General features: G+C 42.6%; 1 protein-coding gene across 2 annotated transcripts in view; it reads right to left on the bottom strand.

Annotated features, from left to right (window-relative positions):
- NAA35 (N-alpha-acetyltransferase 35, NatC auxiliary subunit) overlaps positions 1-14,328 on the bottom strand; it is a 32,858-nt gene that overhangs the window by 3,880 nt on the left and 14,650 nt on the right. For both annotated transcript variants that reach the window (XM_079996079.1, XM_079996080.1), the window contains exons 9-19: positions 13,208-13,258; positions 12,740-12,823; positions 11,415-11,529; positions 9,851-10,029; positions 7,665-7,724; positions 7,473-7,579; positions 6,776-6,842; positions 4,206-4,304; positions 3,259-3,437; positions 1,264-1,400; positions 79-146 (exon numbers count right to left, since the gene is read on the bottom strand). In XM_079996079.1, coding sequence (XP_079852205.1) covers positions 79-146; positions 1,264-1,400; positions 3,259-3,437; positions 4,206-4,304; positions 6,776-6,842; positions 7,473-7,579; positions 7,665-7,724; positions 9,851-10,029; positions 11,415-11,529; positions 12,740-12,823; positions 13,208-13,258 — 1,146 coding nt within the window. The remainder of the gene's footprint in view (positions 1-78; positions 147-1,263; positions 1,401-3,258; positions 3,438-4,205; positions 4,305-6,775; positions 6,843-7,472; positions 7,580-7,664; positions 7,725-9,850; positions 10,030-11,414; positions 11,530-12,739; positions 12,824-13,207; positions 13,259-14,328) is intronic.

The following is a 14,328-nucleotide window of genomic DNA, read 5'->3' as shown; positions in this document are numbered from 1 at the left end:
AATTCTGAAAAGTATCCAAATTTCATTTTTTTTTAAAAAAGTTATCTTTACAATCACAATTCACAATACATCACTCACCTTATACATTCCAGCACACATGTTTTGATAGGCTTGGCTCATGGTGATCTCTCTGCTCAGAGGACGAGCTGCAAATTCCGTATACAGAAATATTTACCATGTAATGTTGATTTCACCAGAATTAAAAAATGCAGAATGTAAACAACTATGGCAGTTTTTGCAAGTGACAGACCTACTACCCTGCAAAACCCAAAATTAACTACAAGATTCATGTAGCCATAACAAAAATCATGCTTCAACTTCTCAGGGGCAGAAGAACTTGGGGAGGGGGAAATCACTGTTGCTGTAAAAAAGGTAAAGGTAAAGGTACCCCTGCCCGTACAGGCCAGTCTTGACAGACTCTGGGGTTGTGCGCCCATCTCACTTAAGAGGCCAGGGGCCAGCGCTGTCCGGAGACACTTCCGGGTCACGTGGCCAGCGTGACAAAGCTGCATCTGGCGAGCCAGAGCTGCACACGGAAACGCTGTTTACCTTCCCGCTGGTAAGCGGTCCCTATTTATCTACTTGCACCCGGAGGTGCTTTCGAACTGCTAGGTTGGCAGGCGCTGGGACCGAGCAGCAGGAGCGCACCCCGCCGCAGGGATTCGAACCTGCCGACCTTTCGATCGGCAAGCCCTAGGCGCTGAGGCTTTAACCCACAGCGCCACCTGCATCCCTATACTGTTGCTGTATAAAGAACTAAAATAGGATGATAAATAGCTGAATTAGGAGTTTTATTACTCAACAATAAAAGTGAAGTGCCAATGTCCAGCCAATTAGTAAGGTTTCAATCACCGGGGATGTCAGATGATTAACAGATGGACTCCCCCACACACTTTCCAAATCTGACCTGGGGGTGGGGTAGTAGGGGAAATAGGATCTGGCCTACTGGCGAGATCTAGTTCCGTAATCCCTAGACTACAGAGGATGAAACACTTTATTCAGTGGTTACCAATTTTGGAAAGTAAATAGTTATATTCAATTTCATCATTCAGTCACACGTAACAGTCTTATGAATCTACATTTTAAAATGGTCAACAACAAACATTAGATTCATACTATATGAAGATAAGGGAAATACCTATTGAAAAACAACCACCTTATTTAGATGGCTGAACACAGGAAAAACATCAATTTCAAATGTTCTAACAGAAACATAAGATGTGATAAAAACCAGCTTGCAAGGTATTTGAAAAGCAGCTATACCTTTTTTCTTTTTCTTGGTTTTTTTATTACTCCGGCCTTTCTGCTGCTCTTCCATTATTCTTTCTTCTGCCATTTGAGAGCTATCAGCACGACTGAGTGTTGACATTAGCCACGCATAGAGAAATTCAGAGAGATACCTACAGCAGAAAACAGTACTAAATTTAGGCGAATCTTGGTTACGTTTCTGGGATGAGCAAGACCTCATTCTTGAGTAGCTGAAGAGCACCCACTATAAATGCTTTAAATACAAAAACAGGTTTTCAGTATAAGCAGCACACCAGGCCTTGGCAATATGGTGACAGATTGTTGAAAACTAGTTTTGAATCCACATTGTGATAAAGCAGTTCAAAATATTTGCCCTGACAATAAACTGCTTGAAGCCAGAAAATGCTCTTGACTGTTAACTGGTCCAGCTCTCCTCTGCCTCCTGCAGGGGGCAGCAAACCACAAAGGAGGCAGAGAGCAGGATCTTTCCTCTAGCTACTACACTACTAGCTCACCTGAGGCACAGAAAGGCTTCCATGCCTCAGCTGAGCAGTTTAAAAATGTCCCTCTGGCTTGCACACAAGTCGGAGAGGTATTGGGGCTTGGCTGGGCGATGTATCTTGGCTACTTCTTCCTACCGTAAGGTGGGGAGGAAGAAGCTGATGAGATACATTTCAAACATCGTGATACATCAGCGTATTGTTGTAGTTACCTGACGATATATCACAATGTTGAAAACCAGATATTGCCCAGCCCTACAACAAACATCCTTGCAATCTATAGTAAATTCTCGCAAATCCTGTGCAGTATAAATAGCAGTTCAAAGAATGCACTTACGCTGCACTGCCTATTCTGCTACAGAATGCATTGTATTTTCAAAGAAAAAAGAAAAACAAAGAAGAAGAAAAAAGGTCTTTGACCTTTTTTTGTTTCTCTTTTTTTCTTATTTGTATGGTATTTTTTTTTAATGTGATACATTGTTTTGTTTTTTGTTTAATTTGGTGTTTTCTGTTTTATTTGTAACCTTCAAAACCTAAATATTATTTAAAAAAAACAAAACAGAATGCATTGTATTTTATTGACAACAGTATCTCCTTCCTGCTCCCAAGTACCATATTTTTCGCTCGGATAACGTAAACTTCGGGTAGCGAAAGCAGCAAACCTGGAAGTGTTTTGCCGCGCATGCATGCACAGAAGCGGTCCCTCCGGTTGCGGAAACCTCGGGATCTGACCGGAGCTCCAGAATGGATCCCATCCACAATCGGATGTACCACTGTACTTCTTTACACAGCGCATAGGCTATGGGATTCCCTATGACAAGATGTAGCAATGGCTACCAACTTGGAAAGTTTAAAAAGGGGACTAGGACAATGCATAGCACTTAAGACCATCAAATGTGTGTGCGTCCTATGGAATGAATGCAGGCTCCTTGGCTTCAGCGATAGCAACACAAAGCCTCCGAAGCACAGAGGGAGCGCTCCGTCCGCGCTCCAGAGGCTTCACGTTGCTTTTGCTGAAGCCTGGAGAGTGAGAGGCGTCAGTGTGCACTGACCCCTCTCGCTCTCCAGGCTTCACGGATAGCCGCCTGAAGCCTTCGGAGCACAGCGCTGTGTTCTGGAGGCTTCAGGTTCCTTTCGCTGAAGCCAGGTGTGTCTTGCTCTCCCGCCTTCAGCAAAAGAAACCTGAAGCCTGAGGAGCGCAGCGGGAACTTGTGCTGCGCTTGGAAGGCTTCAGGGATAGCCGTGCGCAGCCCCTCTGGCAGGGAGAGGTTGCGCGCGGATAAAGAGGAAACCAAAATAGTGAGCGGGATCCATCCCGCTCGCTGTCTTGGCTTGTGCCATAGCCACACGCAACCCCTCCGGCAGGGAGAGGTTGCGCGCAGCCTGTATGCTGATCTTTGGGGCTGGGGGGGGGGGGAAATATATTTTTTTCTTGATTTCCCCCTCTAAAAACTAGGTGCGCCCTATGGTCCGGTGCAGAGTGAAAAATACGGTAATTTGTTCCTCTTACCAATATATGTAGTAGTATTCATGCATACTGTAGAGTTCCAGTTCAAACCCACTCAGAAGATACTGTATCATGATGCGAAGGTTATGGTAAAGGACCCAGGTGCCCAAGCAGGCCAAGTGTTGCCTTTGGGGTTCTTGTTTCAGCAGCATACTGTGAAGCGCTGCGTCCACTTTTTCTGCCTAACAAGTTGAAAGAAGTGGCGTTATGCTCAAGTATCACGTCTGTAAATTGCCAAACAATATTGACAAGAGTCATGATTATGCCTGCAGTCACATTCCAGATAAGCTAGATGACAAGAATGTCATATACTTGAAACAGCAAAATTGAAGAAGTGTTCAAAGGAGTAGTAGGTCATGCTCAAAATATTCTAATTTGTATTAAATTAAGCACTCTGTTTCCCAGAGGATGTCAAACCCCAGAAATTTGCTTCTTGGGCACATTAATTTTTGTGTGTAACGTAGACATTTCTTAACCACTATAATCAACATTTCCCCACTGTGGAATGCTTTTCCTTTCACTAATCCCAGTGCATATTCTCTACTTTAATACACCTGTGTACTGTGTTATGCCACATCATTTTAAGGAGATAAAGCACTTGTCAATAAAACATACAGTAGTATGGCCATGTGTAAAGAAAAAAATATTTCCCCCCCAAAGTTAAAGGTAAATATTCCTGGACAATGAAATTTGGATTAAATTTAAATGCTTTTTGAAACAGCAAGGAGAGTGCAGCAAAGCAAGCCTGCAGATCGGGTCTTGGAGGCACGAGGAAGGAATAGCAGCAGCAATTAGCTTGGCCATTAGAAACTCTGTCCAAGGTTCTAATGCTGACTGCACAGCTTACACATTTGACAGTTACAAGAGCTGTTGTGGGGGAAGGATAGAAAACACAAAGCACTGTTCATGATCTTATGCTCTGTACAGTATTGTGTCTCCCTTTGAATTACCTCATCTTGCAAAGTAGCAAATTCCTCAAGAATATGGCCAAGTTTATCTCTCTGACGAGCCCTATTGTGCCCATGAATCTGAATCAAACTACAGAATGGCTGGGGAAAAAAGAAAGTCTGGTGAATTTTTAGACTTGTACTTCATTTTCACACCCTAGACTTTATTTGCATTACACATCATAAGGCTGTTCCTTAAGTTATCTAGAGGTAGCCTGACACTTTGTTGAGCCCATCTTGGCCCTTTTGAAACACCACCAAAGGAAACCTGGCGGAGTTCTTGGCTCAATTGCAGTGCTGACTTAAGGCAGTCAGGGCGCTATTTATCTGAGTCTATGTGCTGGTTGGACAACACAGAGCCAAACACATCCTGCATATTGTTAAAACAAACAGGTATAGAAAGATGCCACTCATTTCAAAGACGATGCTTTAGATGCCACTGGATACACTTGGTACAACTTCTGCATGTGTCTAGCAAAGAAACCACAGGGATAAAAAGTAGGATTTGGCGGAAACTTTTTCTTTTTCTCTGATAGGTCCATGATTAGCTGTTGGGAGGTTCAGCAAAGACAGTATGAGATGAGGGGATCAGTGATTCAGAGTCTGAACATGGCTTGGGCAGAGAGGTCTGCCAGGCTGGAGAGAGGTACCTGCAACAGATATTGCTACTAGTGACATCTTGATTAAGGTGGGTGCCAGTTTCTTATCTCCCGCTGCCTGATATTTAACTTCACTGTTTCAGCAGAATGATGCAGTAACAAAATAAAAGCTTGCTACCAGTGCCTTATTATGGTAAAAGCTGGAGGCTCAACATTTGGGTTAGGATTGCTCTTCAGCATGCAGACTATGGAAACCTCTGCTTAGATCTCTCCAAGCCTTTTAAAACGTTAACATTCTATCCATCATCGAACACGGACAAAGCTTGCTTCTAAAGGTTGATCTCACCCCAATAGCTCTTTCTTCTAATCCTCGGTGGGGCAGGAATAGCAAGGGTCCCAGTGCCCTTAGCAGGCATTAAGGGACGGTCTGTAAAGAGGGAGAAGGAGCCTTCAGAAGGATGAGGAGTCAGACCTCTTTCTTTTCTATTTATTGGGGGTGGAGGAAGAGTAGGCGATAATGTTCTGAACATTTCCTAAGTATTTTAAGGTCTCCATCACAGAGATCTCTGCACCCTTAAGAGTTCTGCTTCATAGACACTATATTTTCCCATAGAACCTTGCATTTTTTGGGGGTGTGTGTGTGCTAAAGCCTGATCAGGTGCCTGAGGACCCAATGAGATGCTGCTTGTAGGGGAAGCACCCGACTGAGGTAGGTCTGTTTTACACAAAAACAAGCTGAGGTGACTTAGAATGCCCATCCAAACTATCTCTGTACTTTATCTTCTGCTGCCTCAACTGCTTCATCCAAGCTTGCAAAGTGTAAGTAACTTCAATCCCTACAGGCAGATAAACTGAAGGAACTCGAGGAAGAGGAGAGTAATCTGTGCTGGGGGCAGGCGACACTTGCTACTCAATAACAGCTACAGTAAAATCCAGAATTTCTCCATTTACTTCTGCCATGGGGACAAAAACCAAAACTTACTGAAACCATAACTTCAGGCTGGGCTTCCTCCTTTCCCAAGGAGTTATATTATAGATCATGGTCCTCACGCAGACGTTTTTCTCCCTCTGCCATAATATCAACCCCCAGTGTCACAGAAGGGATTCAGGAATGACCAGGGAAGTACAGTAGTATCTTGGCTTACGTTACCCTCGGATAACGTAAACTTCGGGTTGCGAAAGCGGCAAACCTGGAAGTGTGCGTGCATGCGCAGAAGTGGTTCCTCCGATTGCAGAAACCTCAGGATCTGACCGGAGCTCCAGAATGGATCCCACCCGCAATCGGAGGTACCACTGTACTTCTTTACACAGCGCATAGGCTATGGCAGTGTTTCCCAACCTTGGGCCTCCAGCTGTTTTTGGACTACAATTCCCATCATCCCTTGCCACTGGTCTTGCTAGTCAGGGATGATGGGAGTTGTAGTTCAAAAACAGCTGGAGGCCCAAGGTTGGGAAACACTGGGCTATGGGATTCCCTATGACAAGATGTAGCAACGGCTACCAACTTGGAAAGTTTAAAAAGGGGACTAGGACAATGCATGGCACTTAAGGCCATCAGAAGCTACTGGTCATGGTAGTCGTGTACTACCTCTCGGAGCAGAAGCAGGCTGCACCCAAATGCCAATGGCTGGGGAATGCAAGCAAAAGAGGAGTACTGCCCTCCTGTTTGTGGGCTCTTCATAAGAATCTGGTTGGCCACTGTAGGAACAGAATGATGGACTAGAATATCAGTGTTTCCCAACACTGTGCCTCCAGCTGTTTTTGAACTACAACTCCCATCATCCCTGACTAGCAAGACCAGTGGCAAGGGATGATGGGAATTGTACTCCAAAAACAGCTGGAGGCACAAGGTTGGGAAACATTGGACTAGATGAACATTTGGTCCAACAGTCCTCTTTTTACATGAAAATATACCATCTTTTATACTTAATGTGCATAAGTGTTTAAATATTCTGTAATGCCATCAATACTCACTCGAACACAGTGCGTGACAAAGGAGTCAATGTAGTCCTTAGCCTGGTGGTTATTATATAGACAACATCTAAGAGAGAAGGGACAAAATTGTTCTAAGTGAAAATCCTGCAGTGTTGTAAAATCAAGGGGTTGGCTAACCATCCTGAATATGGCTGTGCCATATTGATCTCAGAACTGTTTCTAAGGGGATGTGTAAACCAAAAGCATTGAAAACTAGTGAGAGATTGTGTTCATTAGGGACTCCGTTCTTATGAAGTAGCTGATAGTATAAAAGGCTGCATGATCCTGAATGGGAAAATAATCAAACTTATTTTAGGTTCTAAGTGTCCCTTGCAGATTTACATCTAACATTTTTGTGTTCCTCTTTAAAAGTTTGGCATCACATGGGAACAACTGCAGTCATGCTGGACTGTCTGATGAGGAAGATAAATATCACCTCCTTTTGGCCTACTTACAGACATTCAAGGAGAGGCAAATGATTTGCCATTATTCACATACAAAGTTACAATGCAGTAGAAGGTAGCATCTAAGTCCCATTCTGGTATCACAGCCTGCAAATAATTGCCTTTTATAGATCCCAAAGCATGAACAATTTTCATTTAACTGAATCTAGTCAGATGCTGTAAGATTTTGTTAAATAATGAGACATGAGGTAAACATGCATATAATAATATCAAAACTAGATTTTGTTACTCACTTAGGTGAAAGTACTGGAGGACTGACAAAAGATCGCAGGGCATCTTTCACCATATCTTGCATGAGATGAGTACCAAATACCTTTTTGTTATCCACAAGAAAAGTAGTCTGCAACAAACAGTAAGTTTGTTACTTTACACAGTGACTTCACATACCTAAAACGTATTTTCTGTATACGTCATTTTCTACTTGCCTGTAACAATGATCTTGAAAGAACGCAAGGTGACTGTTCACTAAATTCACAGAAAAAATCCTAATTTAAAAACAGAATTTGAGAAAAATTATGATTAGCATAACACAAAGATTTACACCTTGAAGAAATAAAATTCAGCTTTGCAGTGAACATATGAATCCATTAGAAAGGACTCTCTATAATAACCTCCTAAATGACTATAATTTGATTTGTTTGTCTACTCCTTGACCACTTTGCTGATGTAGATACCATTAAAATGTTGAAAGGGAGAGGGCATTGGTTCTCTAAGACAGTGTTTCCCAACCTTGTGCCTCCAGCTGTTTTTGAACTACAACTCCCATCATCCCTGACTAGCAAGACCAGTGGCAAGGGATGTTGGGAATTGTAGTCTAAAAACAGCTGGAGGCACAAGGTTGGGAAACACTGCTCTAAGACATAGTGAGAGAGTTGGGTGAGTTTTACTATCTCCATTCGGTATGGAGAAATTTTTGGCAGATAGAATGAAAAGAAAAAGAAAAACTTCCCTGAGTTCTGCATTAACTATAGGGTTGTAGCCAGCAGTGGCATGAAGTGGAAGCACTTCTGCCTGTGCAAGACTGGACACCCAGTTTGTTGGAGGAACTGGACATAGAGAAGGGGCTTAATTTCCTTCATGAGCACAAATCACCCCATGTAATGAGATAAGCCAACAGGTGCAAGGTCAGCCAAGCCAGTTGCTATGACAATGGCCCAGTGCCAGAGTCAGCTCATTGTGTCTGGGCTCTTGTGCTGTCCTACTGTGTCAGGGTCAACCATGAGAAGTGAGGTGGAGTCTGTGTTAAATCTTTAATTGCTGGAGCAACATAAATACTTTGAACTTGTATATATTTGTATCTGCAAATACCTGAAGGAGCATCTTCACCCCCATCGTTCAGCCCAGACACTGAGGTCCAGCTCTGAGGGCCTTCTGGTGGTTCCCTCATTGTGAGAAGTGAGGTTACAGGGAACCAGACAGAGGGCCTTCTCGGTAGTGGCACCCGCCCTGTGGAACGCCCTCCCATCAGATGTCAAGGAAATAAGCAGCTAGCCTAGTCTCCCAGGCCCTAGTCCAGCGCTAGCTACCCCACCACAGACGATGTTGGATTCCAGCTCACATCAGCCTTCGCCAGCATGGCCAATGGCCAGAGATGATGGGAACTGAGGGCCCAACAGCAGCTAGAGAATAAAGGAAATAAGCAGCTAGCCTATTTTTAAAAGACATCTGAAGGCAGCCCTGTTTAGGGAAGTTTTTAATATTTAATGCTGTATTGTTTTAACACTCGATTGGGAGCTGCCCAGAGTGGCTGGGGAGACTCAGCCAGATGGATGGGGTATAAATATTATTATTAATTATTATTATTATCATCATTATCATTATCATTATCATTATCATTATCATTATCATCATCATCATCATCATCATCACCACCACCACTACTCCTACTAGCTGTGTGAATATACAGTGGACGCTCAGGTTGCGAACGTGATCCATGCGGGATGCATGAATGGATTGCGCTTCGGCGCAATTTAGCACTTCTGCACATGCGCGACCACCAAAACCTGAAAGTAACCCATTCCGGTACTTCCGGGTTTCGGTGGTCTGTAACCTGAAAAAACACAACCTGAAGCGTCTTTAATCCGAGGTATGACTGTATTAGTGTTCAAAACTATATTACTGAAGCCTTATCTTCTGCAGCTGTAAACTATTTTGGACCTTAAGCTACTTCTGTATGATGACTGGCACTGAGGGCAACTTCCATTGCATGGACATCTCACCTCAGATTCCCAACATCGTTGTCACAGATCCTCCCTACATACTGCAGCCGCACTCCCTGAACCCCTTGAAAAGCTGCTGCTGAGGTTTGTGGGGGGATTTGTATAACAAATATAACGAGGTGGACTGCCGTGGGTGGTGGGGATATCAGCAAAAACTTGCCTTTTGTGAGAAGAAATGTTTATGTCTGCCTCCACCGAATACACCCCAGTTTTCACACCAAGATTCTTTCCCTAGTTTTCACCTAAATTTTATATTCTAAGTTTCCTCTATGTTTATTCCATATGTGAAACAACAAAAAGTAAAATCAAAGAAAAATTATGCAGTCCCAGCAGCTATTCAAGTAACATTCTCTTATGTCCCTATGAACAAAAAGCTAACAGTTGATACTTACCAGTATGCAGTGCAAATTAGTTAAATTGACAACTTCACAAACAGTTTTTATTCGGTCTATAAGTTTTGAAAAATAGTTGACCATTTCTTCCCTTTTAATAATTTTGGCATATCGAGGAAAAGTTGGAGGAAGCAATCTCTGATTAACAAGGGGTTCAAAACCCATCATAATAGGATGATCTATTAAAAAAAAGAAAGACAAATGTTCAATTACTATTCTTAATCCCAACTAAGTGCTGTATCATGCACTAGTTACTTCATCTGGGGGGGAAATTAGGGTGGGGGGAAAACAAGGCATTCAAAATATTAAGCAATTTCATCTTGTCAATTAAGCAATTTAAAATGAATATTAGAAAAATAATATGCTCAAGGTAATTTAGACTTGTTAGTGGCATTGTAATTGCTATTATGCATTATGATTATTTGTACTGTTGTATTTAGACAGATTCTTTTTTTGCAAACTGCTTTGAGCAGTAGTGTACCTGCAAAAAACCCAGTATATAAATAAGTGACTATGATTTATGACTCTGCATTTTTCTTCTCAGAAGGGAAACCATTTTATGTGTATTAATGTATACTTTACTTTGTGCGGATGACGCTCAGAGCTACATGCAATGTGACTGGATTTTGGCCATGAGGTTTTAAGAGGGCCATAGCCCACTATGACTCACCAGTCGGGTGTTCTGAGAAACAACCTTGTACCGATTCATACATATCAAATCACAGCTAGTGAACTGTTATCAATGAGAGCCAGATGATTGCTTTTTCACAGCACCTATGCAAATCTCTAAATCACCTATGCCATCAAGCATGGTATAGCATCATTCAATAACATCCAGAGGGCAAATGAGGTAAAAGATTGTTGCCAAGTTGGCCTACACCCACGAAAGCTCTGCCACACCCCACCTGTGTGCAGAGGGCAAGCATCTGGTGTGGGGCAGTTTAAAACCTGGTTCAGCAGATGGGGTGTTTGTACCGCAAATCAGTGGTGCCTGAAAAGCCCCTTTCAAACTGCTTTCAAAATAGTGCTTTGAAAGGAGTTTCTGAAGAAAAGCAATATAGATCACCTGACATCCTTGCGCCAACAGGTGATTGATTGAGGGACAGCTCTGGCACACTTGGCCCACAAGAGGTGGGAGAGATAACAATCTGACCCACTGGGCTAAAAAGCTTCCACAACCTTGCACTAGAATAACCTCCCTAATGACATGTGAACTAGCTCCTTCTTCTTCTTGAAATAGCTCCAATGCCCATTTATTTAGAGTGGCTTTTGGAGATTTACAAGATGGGAAGCTGCCTGAATGATTCCTAATCCACAGAATTTTGCAACCTTTTACATTCTGTGGACAAGAGTTCTGCATCTGTGAACAAGACTGCATTAGCTGAACAACCACATATTATGAAGAATGTTCAATAAAAATATCTTATGTCTAGAATAACTAGGAGGTAAAGTAATAGATCAAGACAAAAGATCAACCTAGATGTGCGTAGCAACAGGTCACTGAGTGGTTTTATACCTTAAGAGAGAACAAAGGCAGAGAACACATCTGAAGATAACTGCTTACCTCCTTTGGTTGTGTCATTCTGAGCCTGAATGCCATGGTGTAATGAATTGTGAATAGCAGAAAGCAAGTCAGCTGCCTGAGTCATCAACTTCTGAGCTTCTGCAACTGCACTAGTCTTTAAAAGGAAATTTAAAAATCTCTGTGAATGACACTAATAATAATAATAATTTTTTATTTATACCCCGCCCTCCCCAGCCAAGGCCGGGCTCAGAGCAGCTTACAAACAATAATAAAAACAAGAAGAATGATTACAACTTAAAAACAAAAATAAAATACAACATTAAAATAATGGAACATTAAAATATTAAAATGTAGCCTCATCTCAGGAGGAGAAGGAAAAGAAAAGAAAAAAAAGAGAGAGAGAGAGAGGGAGGGAATCAAATTGGCTCCAAGCCAAAGGCCAGGCGGAACAACTCTGTCTTACAGGCCCTGCGGAAAGAAATCAGATCCTGCAGGGCCCTGGTCTGATGAGGCAGAGCGTTCCACCAGGCCGGAGCCAGAGTTGAAAAGGCCCTGGCTCTGGTTGAAGCCAATCTAACTTCCTTAGGGCCCGGGATCACTAGGGTGTTGCTATTTATGGACCTTGAGGCTCTCCGTGGGGCATACCGGGAGAGGCGGTCCCGTAGGTACGAGGGTCCTAGGCCGTGAAGGGCTTTGAAGGTCAAAAGCAGCACCTTAAATCTGACCCTGTACTCCACCGGGAGCCAGTGCAGCTTGAAAAGCACTGGGTAAATATGCTCCCATGGCAGAGACCCCGTGAGGAGCCTCGCTGCAGCATTCTGTACCCGCTGGAGTTTCTGGGACAGCTTCAAGGGCAGCCCCGCGTAGAGCGAATTACAGTAGTCAAGCCTGGAGATGACCGTCGCATGGATCACTGTGGCCAATAAATCACTAGGCAATAAAATAACACCAGTATTTCAAGAGCAACGGATAAATGTCTACCATATGGTCCAGTAACAAAGCAATAAAATTATGCAACAAAAATGTTATATATAAGTGTAAACGTTTATCTCTAAAGCTATGCTTCTGTTTTATACATGCTGTAATTGATAGCTATGAGCCATGCAATCAGTAGAAAGCAATCCTACAGGCTTCATTAGAGTGGCATAAAACGGCTACTGGGACAGATGTAGGCCAGATCCTGTCCATTATCCTGCCCCTCAGATGCTCATAAGCAGGACATGAAGACAGCAGCCTCCTGCCCAGCACAACCATTCTTTGGCCCCAGCATCTTTATTCAACCATAGGGGGCCACTGAAAAGCGAGGTTTCACATACCCAACTGCCTTTAACACTTGAAGCAGCAATACTCTGTAGCAATCATACCTCCTTTTTGGTAAAAGCTATTAATACAGTCAGTAATACTCGGGTGAACTTCACTCTGCTGAATACTGCAAAGCACTGTTGATGCTATAGGGAGGAAAAAAAATCAATCCCAAAATTAATGATTTCCAAATTTCCAGAAAAATAACGTTTAGACGAAATGCTACAAGCACATTTACTACTCATATATACAAAAGTTGTTTTCCAATAACTATAGTTTTGCTGGGACTTTATTACTGATAAGATTAAATTATTGCATTTTATGTGATTAATGTATATTTAGATACTAGATAATCTGGTGCATACTTCAAGCCCATTAAAAAAATAATAATAAACAACCACGTGATTTGTCTTTTTGCATAATTCCTTGTAGTTTCTTGAGAAATATTTTATTTTAGAGCATATTCTAGGTCACTAGAAGTTGCTCAAGTAACCTTTTTACAATCTGTAATAGCATGCAACCATCCTTACTTCAAGTTCTACTTCTGGATCTCTCTCTTCCCCTTGCCGACTTCGAGTGCTCTACAATAACACACATTAGAAACAATTTAATTAGATATTAAGTGAAGTACAAATTTCACTTTTCAGATTCTGCTGATTCTATCTATACACACTGCTTAGAAATTTTGGATTAAGTAGTTTATAAAGAAATGGGAGTGCCTGATCACCTCATCTGTCTCCTGAGAAATCTCTATGTGGGACAAGAAGCTACAGTTAGAACTGGATATGGAACAACTGACTGGTTCAAAATTGGGAAAGGAGTACGACAAGGCTGTATATTGTCTCCCTGCTTATTTAACTTATATGCAGAATTCATCATGCGAAAGACTGGGCTGGGTGAATCCCAAGACGGAATTAAGATCGCCGGAAGAAATATCAACAACCTCAGATATGCAGATGACACAACCTTGATGGCAGAAAGTGAGGAGGAATTAAAGAACCTTTTAATGAGGGTGAAAGAGGAGAGCGCAAAATATGGTCTGAAGCTCAACATCAAAAAAACGAAGATCATGGCCACTGGGCCCATCACCTCCTGGCAAATAGAAGGGGAAGAAATGGAGGCAGTGAGAGATTTTACTTTCTTGGGCTCCATGATCACTGCAGATGGTGACAGCAGTCACGAAATTAAAAGAGGCCTGCTCCTTGGGAGAAAGGCGATGGCAAACCTAGACAGCATCTTAAAAAGCAGAGACATCACCTTGTCAACAAAGGTCCATATAGTTAAAGCCATGGTTTTCCCGGTAGTGATGTATGGAAGTGAGAGCTGGACCATCAAGAAGGCTGATTGCCAAAGAATTGATGCTTTTGAATTATGGTGCTGGAGGAGACTCTTGAGAGTCCCATGGACTGCAAGAAGATCAAACGCATCCAATCTTAAGGAAATTAGCCCTGAGTGCTCACTGGAAGGACAGATCGTGAAGCTGAGGCTCCAATACTTTGGCCACCTCATGAGAAGAGAAGACTCCCTGGAAAAGACCCTGATGTTGGGAAAGATTGAGGGCACAAGGAGAAGGGGACGACAGAGGACGAGATGGTGGGACAGTGTTCTTGAAGCTACAAACATGAGTCTGACCAAACTGCGGGAGGCAGTG

Source organism: Podarcis cretensis (genome assembly GCF_951804945.1).
Source record: "Podarcis cretensis genome assembly, chromosome: 11".
Taxonomy (NCBI): Eukaryota; Metazoa; Chordata; class Lepidosauria; order Squamata; family Lacertidae; genus Podarcis; species Podarcis cretensis.
The sequence above is the reverse complement of the archived record's forward strand: the minus strand, read 5'-3'. Positions and strand labels throughout refer to the sequence as shown.